At 43.6% G+C, this 17,848-nt stretch overlaps 2 protein-coding genes across 4 annotated transcripts in view; one reads left to right on the forward strand and one right to left on the reverse strand.

The window, feature by feature from the left end:
• Positions 1 to 13,809, forward strand: LOC125905498 (uncharacterized protein KIAA2026). Of its 2 annotated transcripts, none has more exons than XM_049603464.1 (10): positions 1 to 528; positions 1,056 to 1,790; positions 2,107 to 2,307; positions 2,384 to 4,008; positions 4,101 to 4,162; positions 4,366 to 4,455; positions 5,015 to 5,130; positions 5,313 to 5,530; positions 7,317 to 9,368; positions 11,147 to 13,809. In XM_049603464.1, exons 2-10 carry the CDS (start codon positions 1,090 to 1,092, stop codon positions 13,162 to 13,164), a joined length of 7,083 nt encoding a protein of 2,360 aa, XP_049459421.1. In that variant the 5' UTR covers positions 1 to 528; positions 1,056 to 1,089; the 3' UTR covers positions 13,165 to 13,809. The 2 variants fall into 2 exon arrangements, with proteins under 2 accessions (XP_049459421.1, XP_049459422.1); XM_049603465.1 differs by having other exon boundaries at positions 1,079 to 1,790.
• mlana (melan-A) overlaps positions 13,790 to 17,848 on the reverse strand; it is a 5,857-nt gene continuing 1,798 nt past the window's right edge. Inside the window, exons 1-5 of one of the 2 annotated variants that reach the window (XM_049603466.1) lie at positions 16,922 to 17,061; positions 15,768 to 15,860; positions 15,501 to 15,597; positions 14,913 to 15,020; positions 13,790 to 14,240 (exon numbers count right to left, since the gene is read on the reverse strand). In XM_049603466.1, coding sequence (XP_049459423.1) covers positions 14,172 to 14,240; positions 14,913 to 15,020; positions 15,501 to 15,597; positions 15,768 to 15,856 — 363 coding nt within the window. In that variant the 5' untranslated portion in view covers positions 15,857 to 15,860; positions 16,922 to 17,061 and the 3' untranslated portion in view covers positions 13,790 to 14,171. Of the gene's footprint in view, positions 14,241 to 14,912; positions 15,021 to 15,500; positions 15,598 to 15,767; positions 15,861 to 16,921; positions 17,062 to 17,848 lie in introns of those variants that run through there. The other variant, XM_049603467.1, reaches the window with a different exon arrangement.

Raw genomic sequence — 17,848 nt, forward strand, 5'->3', positions numbered from 1 at the left:
ACATTTGCATCGGGCGCACGCAGGGTGGAAGTGAAGTGGACGGTACAGTAGTCTTCAAGCAAGCCAGACAGAGTAGTCGGTTACTAGCTTTTTGTAAAGCCTACAGGCTTCAGTAGCTATCCGACACAAGGCGGAAATTTCTCTCTAAAGTAAACCTGGATTTTTTTACTTGTCACAAAGTGGCTGTCAACTTGCAAACCTAGCTGGTTAGCTGGATGGCTAGTGATAATGAAGTGTTATGCATTGTCGGACAATCAGCTAGTGTTACTCCGGCTAATGCTCCTTTAGCCATCTTGCTGTCACTGACATCACTCCGTGCGCTGACGACATGCGGTGTATGCATAACTTTTTATCTGTTCGGCATTTAATTACTCCAAAATTTCCATTATGGACAGCGAACGCAGCAATTGCAGGCCCCAGATTGGAGACAATAGCAAGCTAACCTAGCTAGCAAGCTGTCGTGGCTGCTAAGCTTGCTAAAAGCTGTCTTGCCTGGTGCGTGTCTGGAGCGGCACTGAAAACGTCGAGGTATGTTGTTCAACCAGCCAAGCTGGTCACTTTGTTTTGGTCTTATTTAACACGTGACAGGAGACGGGACGTGATAAGGGAGTGCACTGTATATCGCTCTATGAAAAAGCAGAACAAAGTTTGTTTACTTATTGTTGTTTTAAGTACCGTTAGCTAGGTCGCTAGTAGCTAACTTCAAGCTAGCTAGCCATTGATCCAGTGGAAAAAGAAAGTTTGTTAAGATGAGGCAGGGAAATAAAGTAAGTTTAAGTGCTAGTAATTAAGACAGAGCCACACGAGATAAACATGCCAGTGTTGTATAATGTGGCTGAAATATTGTGAGCACCTGCCATGGCAAGAATTAAAATGTAGGCAAACTTAGCCAAGCGATGTTGTATGTTAGGTGTGAACAGCTCATCTCCCTGCTGTGTATTATTTTGGACCTTGCAATATAAATGCTTAGTAAGCACTGTTTGTTTGTTTGGTTTTGTTTTCCCATGCATCACAACTATGCTTGAGTGTCGTTGTGACATCACTGTTCACCATAGGTGACACCTGTTACCCACTTCAGGTGCCTGCACCATGGATCAGGTGGATGTGACAGACCAAATCACAGCAGCTTGTAGCCAACCCTTGTTCCCCAAAAAAGACTCGGCACCCCCACAGCCAAGCTCAGACATCATGTCTTCACAATCCAAATGGGTGAGCAACAGCACTGAGGACACTGACCTGATCATAACTGAAGACGGGCTCAGTAATGGCACATGTGAAGTTGAGACTATGGTAGCGTTACACTGTCCTGGCTACAGTGGGGATGTAGCTGCTGAAGATGACCACCTTGCACTGAGCAACGATGGCATGTCAGAGTTTTCTAACAGTGACCTCTCTCTGCCTGAGGTCTGCATTTCCACCAACAGCAACAGCTTCGAGGAGGATATGAACTATGAGGTCCAGCAAGCCTATAGGATATTCACTGGCTTTCTCTTGGACAAGCACAAAGGGATCACCAGCCCATTCCTCCACCCCATTGGCCACCAGGAAGCCCAGCATGGTATTGGAGGGGTCCGGGGCCGGGGTCAGGCACAGCTCAGGCAGTCGATGTGCTTGCGGAGGATGGAGGAGAAGTTTATCAACCAAGAGTATGAGACCATTACAGAGTTTGTTGCAGACTTCAGGCTAATGTTGGAGAACTGTTATCGCTACCATGGAGTGGACCACTGGATCTCCAAACAGGCTCAAAAGCTGGAAATCATGTTGGAGCAGAAGCTTACGTTGCTGTCCAGGTAAATGTAGTGTAACTAAACCTTTGAACACAATTCTTAGCTGAAATAGCTGAAACCCATTATACAACAGCAATAATAGAATTTAGTAGATGCCATTTTTGAAATAAAGCAGTAGATATATTTTTTTGCCCTCTATTATTTCTCTATTGCATAAATGTGAAGTGTTTATATTATATTTATTGTTATTATTAATAAGAAAATGTGAGTCTGTTCAGCAGTACACCATGATCTCACAATGTTTATTGGTTATTTAGCTACTCCCAAGCCCCTCAACTAATATTGAAACATATTTTATTCTTCTCACCTGTAAAATTAGGACACTGAGAGAGAAGACGACCTTAGCAGTGACTTCTAAAGGGCGTTTTGGTGCTGAGGAGGAGCGGAGTTCAGGGGGCACCTCCACCAGGAGGAGGCTGGCACCTCGTAGCTTGGCAACTATCACTGTTGGTGGGCATGAGTCTATTATGGTCCAGGCCCTACGTCTGGAAGAACAACAGAGGGTCAAGGAGGAGAGGAGGTAAGTGAATATTTTAGAGAGATTTAAATTGCTGTTGTAAACCCACCAACACTGTACATGTCTTTTTGATTTTCAGGCAACGTGAGCTTGAGAAGAAAGAGGCAGAAGAAATGTCAGCCAAAGAGGTAGAAGAGTGGGAGCAGACGTTGTTGTCACAGGCTTCCCCCCACACTGTGGACACACTTTGGGAACTCCCTGCCATAGGACACTTCCTCTGTCTAGCTCAGACTGCCCTTAACCTCCCAGAGATTGTATTTTTTGATCTGGAGCGTTGTTTGCTGATGCCCCGCTGCAGCCTCCTTCTGTCCAAAATCATGTCTTCCCTACTGTCCCCACCCCAGCGGAGGGCCACTCTGCACCGCCGGCCTGCCCTGCCTTACCGCCGCTGGGAGTCAGAACTCAGGCAGCGGGTCATGAGCTGGTATCGAGCTGTTGGTGCCTCCCATGACCAGCTGGGTCGGGCTGAGCAGCTGGGACTCTGCAACCAGTTTTTCAGCATTCTCGGGGAGGTGAGTCCTTTGGAGGAGAAACCCTTTCACTTGCTGCCCTTCTACCAGCGAGTATGGCTTCTGAAGGGGCTGTGTGATCATGTGTATGAGACGCAGAAATATGTGCAGGATGCTCTCCTTGCCCAGCCCATCCATGAATGTAGGGAGTCTATTTTGGGCTATGACAGCAAGGAGAATGCCTATATACATTTCCCACATTTCTGTGGGGCAGACTTGAGGATCTACTGCCAGAGCCCCAGCGCACCCCCAGTTTTCCCTTTCCCTTCTGTATGGGTCAAAAGGGTTGATAGACAGCCAGTGACAGACGGTGAAGAGTCGGATGGAATGAAGGAGGAGGGGGTTGCAAGTGACAGGGGGTGTTATGGAGGCTCAATGGACACAGGCGAGTGTGCTGATTTTGGAAAGGGGAGAGCAGAGACACTTGGGGTTTTCAAAGGGGAAAATGGGGATGGAGAGGAGGATAAAAAAAGGTTTAAATCATGGTCACTGAAGAATGAGGATGGGTCCGACTCAGGCTGCTCTGGTGAAGACTCCTGTGAAGACCCAAAATTGGACTTAATAATACACACACACTCATTATCCCTTTCACACACTAGTCCTGTAGGAAGGGGTGTGGAAATTAATTTGAAGGAAAAAACTGCAGAGTTCGAGCATCAATCCAAGAGACTCACATTGAAACAAGAGCATGGCTTCCCATTGGGCTCAATGCGCACCATTAAAGCAGAGACACAGGAGCCCTGTCTGAGTGTAGGGGAGCACAGCTACACGGGCAGATCACCTGCTCGCTTAGTAAATCTGGCCTCTCCAACCAAACCATTCAAAATGGAGAGAGAAAGTCCCAGCCAGGGACACCAAAGGTCTTCCTGTTTGGATTGTTGTGAAAGCAAAACTAGTAATGTAACATCTGAGGAGCGCGACTGCTTCTGTGGCATGTCGGGGCTAGCAGCACAGTTGTCTTCTGAGAGTTCTCAAAACTCAAGTGACGAGAGGGCGAATGACAAAATCTGGACTAAAAAAAAAAAGCAGAAGAAAAAGCGAGGGAGGGAACAGCTGCCGAGGGTGAAAGGAGAGCACAAGCAGCTGCAGCACGTGGACAGGATGAGGCTGTCCCCAGCTGAGACTGCCAAGTCTGCAGTGCGGAGGGTTGCCACAACGATTAAAAGGAAAGACAAGAAGAAAAAACATAAAGCAGGTGAGAAAAAGCTCTGTGTTGGTGTTATTAAGTTTATTCTTTTCAGTATTACCTTGTTAGTTAAACGATTGTACCTGTTATCTTGTTGACAGGAAAAAAGCTTGAATCTTCAAAGAAAATTAAAGATGAACCTGCAGCTGAGCCATCATTTAAGGTAGTCACATTCATACCCAAATATTCACTTTTTCTTTCTCTAGGTGTGTATTTTTAATGCTGTATTATTTAAGTAATTATCTGAAAAAGTAATTTGTTGTTTTATGGTCTTAATTTAAGCCCCATTGTGCTCATTCTCTTTTTTTCTTGTCTCTCTTTCTTTCCTGAGCTTGTCTTACTCAGTTTATTATTTCTCCTCTGTAGTTGGTGTGCACCAGTCTTGAGGAGTTGCGAGAGCTGATCAGTAAGACAGAAGATGAGCTTGATGACCTGGAGAGCACCAAAAAGAGATTGGTACGTGGCAATCATGGAAAATTTACTCTAACGCTTTAGAACCTTCTGTATCTGGTGAAGAATATGGTGTGCTCACACAGTGGCTACGGTTACATGATGGCTTCTCATTAGGAATGAAATGAATCTGAATGAAATCATTCGGAATTAAAGTGTTTCCAGGTAGTTTACATGGGAAATATTAAGTCCGAATGAGGCAGTACGTGACATGTGAACGTACTGACTCAGTACGTTTACATGGACAGTTTAATTCCACTTTTAATCGGAATGAACGGTCATTCCGATTGAAAAATGGTCATTCCGATTGAAAATTAAATCCGGTCTGCCCCAAACCTTGCACAGACCTGAATAAAGGCGATTGAACTGATCTCCCATGTAAACCCTCATTCGGAATGAATATTTCCTATTACATGTAAACTACCTGGAAAGACTTTAATTCCGAATGATTTCATTCAGATTTATTTCATTCTGAATGAGAAGCCATCATGTAACCGTAGCCAGTGTCTCACATTTTAGTGTTTGTGACTTGACCAAGATTTCTTTTGCATGTTTGAATTTGCAGGGTCGGTGGTATTATAGGAGAGAAGCAGTGAAAGACCTCCACAGCACTCTGATCAGACTACTGAATGAGCTTTCACCCTGGGAACCCAAACTTGTCAAGGCCTACCAAAGGAACAGGTACTGATCGGATCAAACTTAAGCTTTGTTCTAATAATAATTCGTAGACATGTGCAGTTTGAGCTCAGTTTACCAGCACAAAGTATAATGACCACACTTTTGATTAAATAGCTCTTTGTATCAGATTATCATTACTGGACTGGAGACATCCTCTGTTGTTTCTTTCCATTCTTTTACTTCAGGCTTCGTTTGAAGAAGGAATTTGATGATTTCAAGAAGCACCCAGAATACAATAACTTTGTCCGTGAAGAGTGTATTTCCTCCTCATCATCAGACGATGATGACGATGATGATGAAGACAGGGGTATGGAGAAGGAGATGTGTTCACTTTCGGATCATTATAGAAGATCAGAAGAGGAGGACCTGGAACATATGGTTCCCAGAGGTCTTTGGAGTGGAGGTAAAGTTATTAAATTAGAATCTATCATTTGAGTTTTGGTTGCTGTAATGTTGTAATAAAAAATGTGTTTACCTGGTCCTAAAAGCTGCAGTTAGCCCGCAAACAGACAGAGGGCGTTGTAGCAGCCTGAAGCAGCTCTTTTTAATTGTTTTCAATGGGACTGAAGCATTTTTGCGGTGCTGAGCTCTTGTGTTTTTCCGCTCTATGCACATTGTGGCTTTTGCTTGTGCGTCCTGGATGCCTAAAGTTAAGTGCCCAACGTCATTGGCATTGTTTCCTATTGTCTAGTCAGATGCATAGAGAGGCAGGCCTTCTTAGGGCTGCATGATTATGGCCAGAATGATAATCACAATTTGTTTGATCAAAACTGAGATCCCAATTAGTTAATGCAATTATTCATTGATTGTAGGGACCTTTTTTTTTTTTTTGGCAAATTCACATTTAGATACACAGAGCCCTGCTCTTACTTCCTTGTCGTGCTACATTCCTGATAATTTACGAATCATTGCATCACAACAAGACTTAAAATAAGTTTCTTCTTCGCCTGAATTCAGTGCATCTCTCAAAATACGAATAAAAATAGGCTAACTAAAAAAATGTACCATCGCAAAATACAGGCAGCTGAAAACAGTTTATTGGCCACATACCTTTGGCCAAATGGAATGCAGTTGCATTTGTTATCTCAGTCTGTCTTTGATAGCTGGTTAGATATATTCACCACTGTATTTATTTTTTATTTGTATTTCTGACAGGTCACAGTACTGTGACACGCTGTACAGCAGCATTGTTGTGGATGTCTGAGTTGATGCTGGACAAGGACAGGGATTCAGTGAGGTTTTGTTGGCGAAGTTATTCTTCTTGGCCTTCAGTACTCATCATACTGCAGTTTGTGGTGTTTTTTTAACGTGGTTGAGTCAGTTGTGTTGCTTTGCAGCACAGACACAAGTCTCATTCACTCTTTGTATATGATTTGTTCTTTCCGAATACTTCCAAACAACAGATGATGATGGTTGATGGCCACGTTATTTTAGTTGTGTTTATCTGCAGGTTTGATTCATTTTCTATGAGCGGAGGACACATTTTAAATTTTGATCATGTTCTTTTAATTGTGGGGAGCCAAAACCATGATTGTGATTAATATATGGCTAATTGCGCAGCCCAAGGCCTTCTGTAGTGGCAGTGACAACATGTGGTAGCATACATGGCTTGTGTGAAGCTAGCATTAGCTCCCTTTTATCATTACCTTAGGCAAGCTGTAAGACATATCAAAACAAATTGTAGCCTCAACTGTTTACTCACATATAAACAATTGTAATTAGGCCCAACAATTGACAGCAGATTGTCAAACTGTCCCTGACTCATCCTAAATAAATAATCCTTGAACCGACCGTCATCCAAGCGAAGCTCCTGAACCAGCTGGTGGTACTCCTGGGGATTTCTCCTCTTTCTGGGGGTCTTTTATACCCACAGGAATCTCCCTTTTTTCTGTCTCAAGTCCCCAGGTGCCCTCCATCTGTCTATATGTTATGCAGATTTTAAGTTGCAGATCTGTGAGTTTACTTCACAATAAAATAGCGGTTAAGCTAAGGGCATGTGATTCAGTGGTTGCTTGGCAACAATGTAAAAAACATAAAGATGCAGCAAGCTTCAAAACGAGCTCTGTCTGATTGGGGCCTTTCACAGTTCTGAACCAATTTAAATTAACGTCAGCATGTGTCTGTTGACCCCTGTATAACTGGCTAATTGATCTGTACATCCCTAATAGACATCTCTATTATTTTCTCAGCAAGCACCAGGGAGTTTCTGGCTGAGTCTGCTGGAGAAAGAACAATGACCTACGTACCTTCCAACCACCTAAAACACCCTCTGGCCAGCCCAGAGAAACACATTAGTTTCCTGTCAAGAGGTCAGACTGGTAGCAGTAACATTACTTCTTCTCCTGACTCTGAGCCACAGTCTACATCTGAACTGAGACCATCAAATCAATCCAGGGATTCAAACTCACCACGGGCAACAAGGGTACCAGCTCAGGCTTCACTGTCACCCAGAACCCCCATCCTCCATCCCACCACTGGACTACCTAAGGGCTACACGCCCATCCCCACCCTGCTGGCTAAGAGTGTGGGAAACAAAGTGACCTTAATGAAACGGCCTGCTGATTTTCCAGGGATCAACAACATAGATAGACAGAGCAAAGGGGTCTCCCTGCCTACCTCTGCAGTGACTACCACAAAACTTTCAAAAGCACAAAGTTCTCCATCCAGTTTCCAGCAGAACCCGCATGAAATGCAGGCACAAGGACTACAACAGACAGAAGTACTAAGACAGCCAAGAATGGCTACAGTGACGGCAGCTCTTCCTAAATCACTACAGGCCAAACCAACACAGACTGTACCAAAAAATCCTGTCCAAGTGGTGTACAAAGTACCTGAGGGACTGGGTCACCTAGTAAGGAGAGACAGCAGCCCAGTCAAGATATCTGTTCATCCTGTTGTGGACCAGAACACCGGGGAGAAGATCATGCAGCAATTGGTAATTCTGCCTTCTAATCTTCTTATTCAGAAAACTGAAGAAAAGGTGTCCTCTTTCCAACAACAACAGTCTACGGGCATTCAGGTCCCAGTTTCTAAAGCAGCCAGCCCCTTACGTATGTCCACCAATGTGCCTGGGTTCACAATCCCCGAAAACAGAATCCCTGTTCAGCAAGTGGCTCCCCTAAAAGATGCCAGGACAGTGAGGACCCCTTCTCCTTCTGTTTCCCCTCGTCTGCAGCAGGGGGCCCTGAACACAGCAGGGTTTAAGGGGGCACAAGTCTGCAGTCCCCAAGCTAGCACACCACAAGTTGTCACGCCAATGTCCTCACCCATCACAACTTCTTCTAGTGCAGTTTCTACTGAGCCTACTAAATCTACAGACCCTAAACAGGAGCTTAAGACTGTGTGTATCCGTGACTCACAGTCCATCCTGGTAACAACCAGAGGAGGCAACACAGGCATCGTCAAAGTCCAGACATCCTCAGACCAGAATGCGCTTGGCTCTTTGCCCACCAGTCCAGTCATCACCATTTCACCTCAGTTTAAAGCCTTCCTTGTGTCCAAGACATCACAGACTTTCTCTCCTTCTGCTCCCTCTCAAACTTCTCCTTGCACCATTTCAGCAGGGACAAGTGTCTCAGTGGCCCAACCTCAAAAGCAGGTTCCTTCAGTATTAAAGTCCCCTTCAGCGGTCACAACTCCTATGCTCACTGCAGTCACTGGTAGCATTCCTGTTACATGCCCAGGAATCCAGACTACAGGCACTTCTGTTGCTACAAGTCAAGGTTCCAACACCTCAGCTTGTTCTACGGTTGCAAAAAAGTTTGGCCAGCTAATGCAGACACCTGCTGCTGGTTCTCACTTACAAGCTTCATTAATAAAAAACACTGTTGTTGTCCCATCACTGAGTAGTTCTGGCGTTCCCCAAGTTCTCACACAAGCAGAGTTCATCAGCAAGACTGGTGTGAAACGGGCCAGTACAGAGGAGAGATCCCAAGTTACTAAATTCATCCTGGTCACTCCCTCTTCTTCCTCCACCTCAAATGTATCATTATCAAAAGGTACACCCTCTTACACAAAATCACTTCCTAGTTCAAGAGTCATGTTCATCAGCCAGCCCACATCAACATCATCCACCACCTCCATGGGAAGCATCCCAAAGCAGGCGGTAGCAACAGGGGCGACTGGACAGCTGCTGACCACTTCATTAACAAGTCAAACTCTAAAGATGGGATTAAGTCCAGGCCAATCTGTTGTCAACTCAGACACCTTGTCCAAGGTCAAGAACATCACTCTGCCCTCAGGTGGGTTTGTATGGTGTGATCTTGTCTTGTGTATCTTGTGTTTGATTCAGTCTGTAAACTTTGCAACAGTGGGACAGTTATTAATTTATACATGTAGATATAATGTAGTTGGAGGAATGTTATGTGTTTTTTGAATGTTACAGTGTTAAGTAGTTTAAAGTCCCCCTCCAGACACATTTTAAAGTACAAATGCTAATATTTTGTTTAACATGGTTTTCCCACAAAATAGTTAAATAAAACTCTAAAAAAGGGGTCGGAAGCAGATCCACCCTTTCTCCCTCATTGAAAAATTCTGAATCTGGCCTCCACCCTACCCACCACACTGTGATAGATTTCACTTTCGCTTTCCGCTTTCTCCCGTACTCCCTGCACTAAAACTGGCGAAAGCCATACTTGCCAACCTTGAGACCTCAAAAATAGGGAGGATTTTGAAACCTAAGCAGGGGGTCTAGGGCTCCTCCCCCAGAAACATTTTAGTTTCAAAAACTGTTTCCAACAAAATAACTACGTATGCTAACTAAATTTAATTTCATTTAGTTTTTGGTTCATGATCCTACTCCAGTGCCAGCAGGCAGGAGGGAGGCCATGCTGTAGGCTTGGCCCACACCAGGGACCAGCTGGCTGTCCTCCCTGTCCCACACACCACTGGGTCCTGGATGCCTTAGCGAGACAGAACAGGAGGCTCATGGTCTCTGACAGACAGCTAGGTCCTCTGCTACTGCGGACTAGGGCAAGCTGGTTTCCACAATTCTCGAGGCACCCCTCAAAGTCCCATCTGACATATGCATGCACTTAGCAGGGAAACAAGGTGTCCACTGGCAGCTGCACCCAACTCATGCAGGGCAGGAGGATTTGCGCTGGAGGGGGAGAGGGGAAAGCAGAAAAGTATGGCTTAAACATGTTTTACAGTGCCGGAAACAGGTTGTGATGACTTAAAGGAAAATTAAGTGAAAATATGTCATAAGTTGCCAGAAAAAAACAGAGCATTGTGACCCCAAGAGAAGATGGGAGGGTTGACAAGTATGGTGAAAGAGCAGTGTGCATCAAGATAGCTAGTGTTGGCATTAGAGGAAACGTTGGAGAGATTCATATTTTAGCCTTAGTAAGACCAAATTTCAGTTGAGGAGTCTGTCGTGCACCAAAATTGGTGACTAGCAGACATTTCAGAATAGACAGCGTAGCTAGAATCTTGTATTTGTTTATGTTGTTTGTTAGCTTGCAAGCTAGCTGGTTGTGGCTGACACAGCATTAGTGGTTGTGAAACATACAGTAATATCTGCTACAATGGGGGGTTTTGTGCATAGTGGAAGGAAGCTTCAGGGTCTGGTTTTTCCCTAAAACTGCACACTAGCATGTTTGCTGTCAAAACTTTACCTATGGTATTGCAAACTCTTGCCCTATGTACTCACCAATCTGCTCTGCACTGGAGGTTGCAGATTTTTTTTGCTGTCAAAGTTTGTTCTCAGTTACTGGTGTTCGTATTAGCGACACACCTAATCTAGTTTCCCCAACGTACGTTTGATTCTCAGATTTTAGGGAAGTGAACAGGCATCCCTTCCTTCAGTAGAAGAATTCAAAAACACCTCTCTAGTAACTAACCTTGCACAGATACAAGTCAGTGAGGTCTAGATCATATATATTTTAGGGGACATAAACATAAGAAAAAACGTTTTTGAGTGGAGGGGGACTTTATAAGTATTGGATTAAAGCTGTAGTCTTACATACAGCCCCTTATCAAAGTCAAACTATTGAAGAAAATATCTCTTGTGTGACTCCAGGGGTTCAAATCCAGTTGTCAGGAAAGACAACAACCATTGGACAGACCATCGGGGCCCTGTCACGTTCTCCTTCCAAGAGCACACCAGTGTCTGTGTCAGACGCTGGCCGTCCGCCAGTCACCACCACTGGACTTGTCCCGGTTACAAGTTCAAATATCATCACAAGCTGTCCTAGCCAGCTGGGCTCTCACGCTTCTCTGACCACCAGCTGTCAGCTCCAGGGTATCCCTTCCTTCTCCATGATCTCCCAACCAGGCTCTTCCACAGCCACATCTACCGCTGCCACTCTGCCGGCAGGACCAGTGATTAAGAAGGACCTTGGTATGCATGCAAGTATACTGTCAAGCAACTCTCCTGCTCAGGTAACCCCAACTGTGCAGAGTAGCCCAGCCCAAACCTCCACACCCACCCTCGTCCGTCAGCCTTCAAATATCCAAAGTGGCATTGGTGAGGAAACCACTTCCTTCTTATCTTCCTCTCAGCTTGCTCTCAAGAAAACCCAAACACCTATCTCCTCTGCAACAACCACCAGTACCCCATTCACCACCTCTGCTACTGGCACAATCCAGCAGAGGATAGTCATCAACACCTCTACGCCTCTTGCTGCTGGCACACAAATCCTCCTTAATAATGCACGTTTTGTAGTCCCTCCCCAGGGTTTGGGTCCAGGCAGCCACGTCCTTATCATCTCTAGCCCTGCACCACAACAAGTGCCTACTGTCAGTGCTCCCAGCACTGGAGCATCAGTACCTCCCCAAGGGGCAAGTCAGGCCACTGTAACCCCTAGAGCACCAGTTTTACCCCAGTCCCCGGCCAGGCTGCCTGGTGTGCCAGCCGTAAGTTCTCCTTTTGTAGCATGCACACCTGCTGTTGGTCCATCTTTGCTAGCAACCACTCCAAATGTCACGCCAGTCCGTCTAACGGGAACACCTGGCATGGGTTCATCATGGTTACCCAGTAAAACAAATGTAGTGTCTGCTCTGCCTAGGTTGCCAGATGCTCAGGCTGGTAACTTCGCATCTCCACCTATAGGTACACCCACTCTGGTCTCATCCCCTCCAAGGTTAGGCAGTGTACCAGCCGTAGTTTCCCCAGTGGTAACCAGTGCTCCTGCTCTTGGCTCAGCACTGACAACAATCAGATTAGCTGGTGGTACACACACACGAGCTGAATGTTCATCCACCTTCCCGCCTGCAGTAGCACCCCCCTTGTCCAGATTATCAGCACCTGTATCATCCTTGTCTGTTTTACCCAGCCCATCAGCTGTTGCCTTGCCCAGCCCAGTCATACCAGTTCCTGCACCCCTCTCCTCAGCTGCAGCTCCGGTGGTAGCAGGCACACCAGCTTTGCATTCTTCTCTTCCTGCCCAGCAGATGGTTTCAGTGACAACCCCAGGCCCAAGCATACAGCCCCAGCAGACAGCAGTTGGAATTGCAGCACCCTCCACTGTTCCATCACAGGCTTTAGTGCACACGGGACTAGTTAGCACATCAGTCAGAAAAACGGTGCCTGCAGTCATGCAATCAGTGCTTGCTGGCACACGGACACAGGTACTGCCGACAGTGGCTGTCCCACCAATTGTAAGTGGAGTGTCTAGGATGCAGACGCTGCCCGTTGCTACAGTCCCACCAATCGGAAGCACTGTCAACACCTTTGAAACAGCACCTGTGGTTGCAGCGCCTTCTTCAAGCAGCACTGTAATAATCACTCCAGCTCAACCAATCACATCACTGAAGACAAACAGCACCATCTACCCACCTGTCGTTCTAACCAATCAAGCACTTGGAAAGCACTCTCTGCAGACCTCATCCTTAGGTATGCACACCAATGTAGCATCCAAGCTACTCATTAGTCCTGATGGTGCTGTTTTGAACACAGTTCAACGCCAGGTCAATCCAGTTGAGCTGACTGCCTGCCCTAAACCACTGGATGCACTGGTGGTTTCCCCCAACAGTTCCACTGGAGCACTACACACACATGATTCCTCTTTACAGCCTTCACAGGCGGACAGAAAATGAACCAAGTAACTGGGACTGTGCCAGCAATGTGAGGACTAAGACGCCACTTTTCAGCTGAGTAGTTTCACCTGGGCTCATATCCATTGCTTGTAGTAATCCTGGGGTTAGTTAAAGAACTGCTTTGCAGCTGTAGTTGACTCATAACTTACATTTAGGACACAGTAGGTTATACCATCTGGTTAGATAATCCTATAGCTCAATCAGACATACTGGAAATGTATACTGTGATGGTTTTCACAAGTGAAAACTGGTGAGGTTGCCCTCAGATGAATGTTATAGACTCTTGACTTTCCTTTATTTTATTTTTTTTTACTTCATGGCCAGTAATAACAACTGTTAAAACAAAGCAGTAGAATGGAAGGGTAGATAAAATGAATTTCAATTCAAGCTTTTGTATTACTTTTCAACGCCATTAGATATTGCTTCAAGAAGTAATAATTGGGATACTCTTCATTGGTACAACTTGCTCTACTTTGTCAGTTTGTACAATACAACTGTCTGTATTCAAAGTCTGTCATGTCCTTCTTTTCAACTCGTAACCGTTTGAAAACTACATCTTACTTTTTAGAAATATAAATAAACTAATAGATAAATTTGTACTACATGTTTGAGCCCATATAAAATGTTTTGAAGTCACATTTATTTATTTTTACCATATAGATTTTTCAAAAATATTTACTAGATACATTTTCATTGAACAAGTGTGGACGTTACTGCATGGAAATAAACAATGCGACTGTCCCCAACAAGTGTTTGAGCTGTTTCCTTACTCATATACATAATTTTGTTAGTGTTTATTTAAACAACCTACAGTATATACATTGTGTTCATTCATATGAATAATTTTACAAAATGAGAGTAATTTCACCGATTGCTATATTAAGCTACAAAGCATAAAGAACCATATTGACAGTGACATCAGAGTATCAGACAACAGATGGAGTTTAAAGTTTGTTCTTCAGTATCTTCCTTCCTTCTCCAGACATCTGTCTGTCTTCAGAAGTCCTTCAGGGAGAATATGGAGGAGGCAGCGGCCCTGAGGAAAGCTTTTCATAGGCTGGAGGAGCATTAGGAACCTGAAGAAGAGAGGGATAAATACATCCAGATGAAACAGCTTAACTCTCATACTCTTGATGGGATCAACTTTAAACTGATGTTATCTTTTTTCAATTGCTATATCATAACCTCAAATGTTTACACATGTAATTCAGGCACTCTCAACTAAACAATCTTGGTCTATGTACTGATGGACTCAACAGTGCATCCAGCATAACGGCTGCATTATAAAAGAAAGGAAAGGAAGGGAATTCAGAGGGCATTGTGCTTTTGCAACCTCATCTCACATGTGAGGCTGCTGATCTGATCCTCCTCCCTTCACCTCTCCCTGCACACATGGATACTCACACCACCCCTGGGAATGAAACATTTTTAATACCCACCCCTTGTCTGGTGACACAATAATCTCCCCCTCAGGCATGTATTGCGTCAGCTTCACGTGCTCCACACTGTGTTCAGAGCCCTGAGGCTTTGTACCAAACAAGCACCCTGTTGTGGACAGAGTTTAACTTTGCTAACTGTGAATTGGTGATGTATGAAAAATGCTAGATATAATTTAAATAGGCAAAAAAACACTTCCTCTGTGTCCAGTCGTTGACTGTGTTGTTATCTTTTTCCTAAAAATACTTGACTCAGGGAGATACAATAGAAGGCCAGTAAGGTCAGTCACAAAGTAGCTTCCTGTCCCTCACCGCAGGCCGGAAGCTGCCAAAGTCAGTTAGAGCCATCTTGTTTTCTGAGGAAGGTCCTGCCTCTGAATACTGGCCTCCTGTGAAACCTGGTGAACCTGATCTTGGGTTCTGCAGGGAGAGAAAGATGTGTGAGGAGTTGTGGGAAAACAGCAAGAAATAAAAATTTGGTGATATAATGGAGAAAACAAGTAAAGCAGGTTGAAAGGATATACAAAACGGAACAAAGGTAGTTGGTAACTTCAATAAAAATACATTTTGTCATATTTGTGAAACAACATTTAGTAGACAGCAATACATGAGACAGATAATCTGTGAAAAAAATCTGTTCTTTGTCTCAAGGAGCCAAGGAGTCTCTGATGCAGCTGTCAATCACTGCCCATAAACTGTGGTGAAACTAGGCAACGCTGATCAAATATGAATCAAGATTCTGTTACTGCATTGCCAATTTGACCCCTCAAGTGTGTAGAAATTTTTTTATAGCATATATATAATTGTACAGAAACAATCCTGCTTTTATTAGATAGAATAACTCAGATGAATCTTTGCTTTAAGTGTAAAATGTTAAGGCTAGTACTTCATAAGTCTTACCCTGATTATTCTGTAGCCACTCCTCTTCTTGAAGTACCAGCAGCCCACGATGAGGAGAGCTGCCAAGATCACCACCAGCAGAACTATTCCCACTGCCCTGTGGTGTACAACACAGATTTTTAGTTTATGGCAATATCTATTACTTTAGCATACCAGTTGGATAATGTTCATCACAGTATAGCTATATACAATTGATTCATTTAAGGGAGATCAAAATACACAAAGCTCTGGTGCAAAAGAATTTCGAAATAAAAAAGATGCACATACTCTTCAGCTCTGACATATCCTCGTCTGCCGCTGGCAAAATAAATGTTGAAGTCTCCACGAGGCATCCCGTCTGTACGATTACACGGCATCAAGCTGAAAGTCAACAGAAAATCACTCTGTAAGCTGACCAAGTACATTGTAGTAACAGTTTTATGAAATCATATTTTCTTTCGGTGCATCAAATCATATTCCCTTAAGAATGCAATAATAGAAATAAGACTGCCATGGCAGGTATCAAACCATTCTGCTGCACTGAACTGAATTAAATGTGCCTTTGTAAAGAACAACACCCAACATTACTGCCACACCAAGGTGTATAAACAGCAAACAAAAACAGAATAGTCTAGAGACACCTAACCAACACGAAGCTGTGCACTGCTTTGTTGTAATCACTGTCTTTGGTTCTTTATATCTCATTATGATAAAGGAATATGAAGTTTGAAATTATTTAAATGCAGCATTCACATTTTTTGCAACCATTTTTACTTGTAATGGAAATGGGTTATCTCTGACTTTCTCCTCCCTGTTGCTTTTTTTGTGTTACATTTTGTTCAGATAATCCAGTGCTGACGCTGAGCTGTCCACTGAAATGCATCAAGCCTACAATGTGCCATTGGCTTTTTAGTGACAGAATACAATAGATTCTGGGTAGGAATACGCAGCATTTGAACATTCAGATAGAGTTCAATTTGCTCTGTTCATTAAAATAAAATTGTGTTGCTACTTCATGGATCACTGCCCTCAGGACAAAACCTAATCAGTGTCCTGCTGCATTTTCATCCACTGTCACCTGGCAGCCTGTTGACTGATACTCTCTTGCCCAGTAATCCACCTTGTAACTGGTTGATCATCTTGAAAAATAGGCTATGTGAATACGTAGCTTTTACATTTTTTTGTTACCAAACAACGAAAATGCATAGTTATATTAAATGTTTCTGTCAAAACTAGGGTCCTCCTGTTGGGTGACAGCATCACCTGCTGTGTCAAGTATCAATTGATGATGATGAATCTGTTTGTCCTGTCTGAACAGAACAAACAGATTAAGTGCTGAAACTTAATGTAATATTGATTAAAAGTAAATCTGCACAATACAAAATATATGTGCCCAATAGTGCTGCCTCTGCTAGAAAAAAATAAACAGATCATCATCTTACCAAATTGGATAATTAGAGTTCAGAGCTCCTCTGGTTGGGATGCCTTCTCCAAAAGACTTGGTCCTCGGAGCTCTGGGATACTTTCCTCCTCAAATATCTTACCTCGGTATGCCGGAGAGCAGAGAGGGGCAGCAAACCCTCATGACCGTCACGGGTTAGAGGCTCATGGTTAAACCCATTGAAGCAGAGTAATTACCGTGAAACCCCGCGGTCTTGAACGCAACATCTTTATCCACTCGTGAACTACAGGCGTCAGCTGCTGGCTTTTCACATGAAAGTGACTGTGTGTGGTATTGTTACTCACAAATATCCTAATCAAAGAGCCACAGTTAATTTTTAGGCGAGGTAACACTTTCAACCCACTAAATGATATATTTAATATTCAGGACCATAGCAGACAACAAGTGCCTTGGAAATATAATGGCTGTATCATTACATATAGACAAATATTGTAATATCATATAAGTTCCCTATCAAATATTTTATTGTTAAAGAAGCAATATTTTAGTTATTTTCTTCTATTTTTCTTCAAAAATTATGGATAGACTTTCAAAACGAGTAAAAAAACATTTTGTCATGCTAAAATAGATGTGAATGTAATCTCTGGAAAGGACAACTTGAACTCATCATCTTAATAATATTTAGCTTTGAGGCACATAATTTGTTCACTCTCATGAGATGAAAAGATGAAAAAAATCTTGTTTATCGTTTATCTAGCCCTACAGCCAAGTCCTCAGTCTGCTGGTGCATTGTAACCGAGAAAACATGTTGATGGAAAACATGGTGATTCAATAACATTGGCAAAACCTCTCATAAACATTGTTCAAGACTGTTTGATAATTGTTCAATGTACTCATGGGGACTTTTTTGTGATTCATGAAGTGCAGTGTGCACACACCTTATGACATTTGGTGGCGTTTAAATCTC

Source organism: Epinephelus fuscoguttatus, linkage group LG18 (assembly GCF_011397635.1).
Source record: "Epinephelus fuscoguttatus linkage group LG18, E.fuscoguttatus.final_Chr_v1".
Lineage (NCBI taxonomy): Eukaryota > Metazoa > Chordata > Actinopteri > Perciformes > Serranidae > Epinephelus > Epinephelus fuscoguttatus.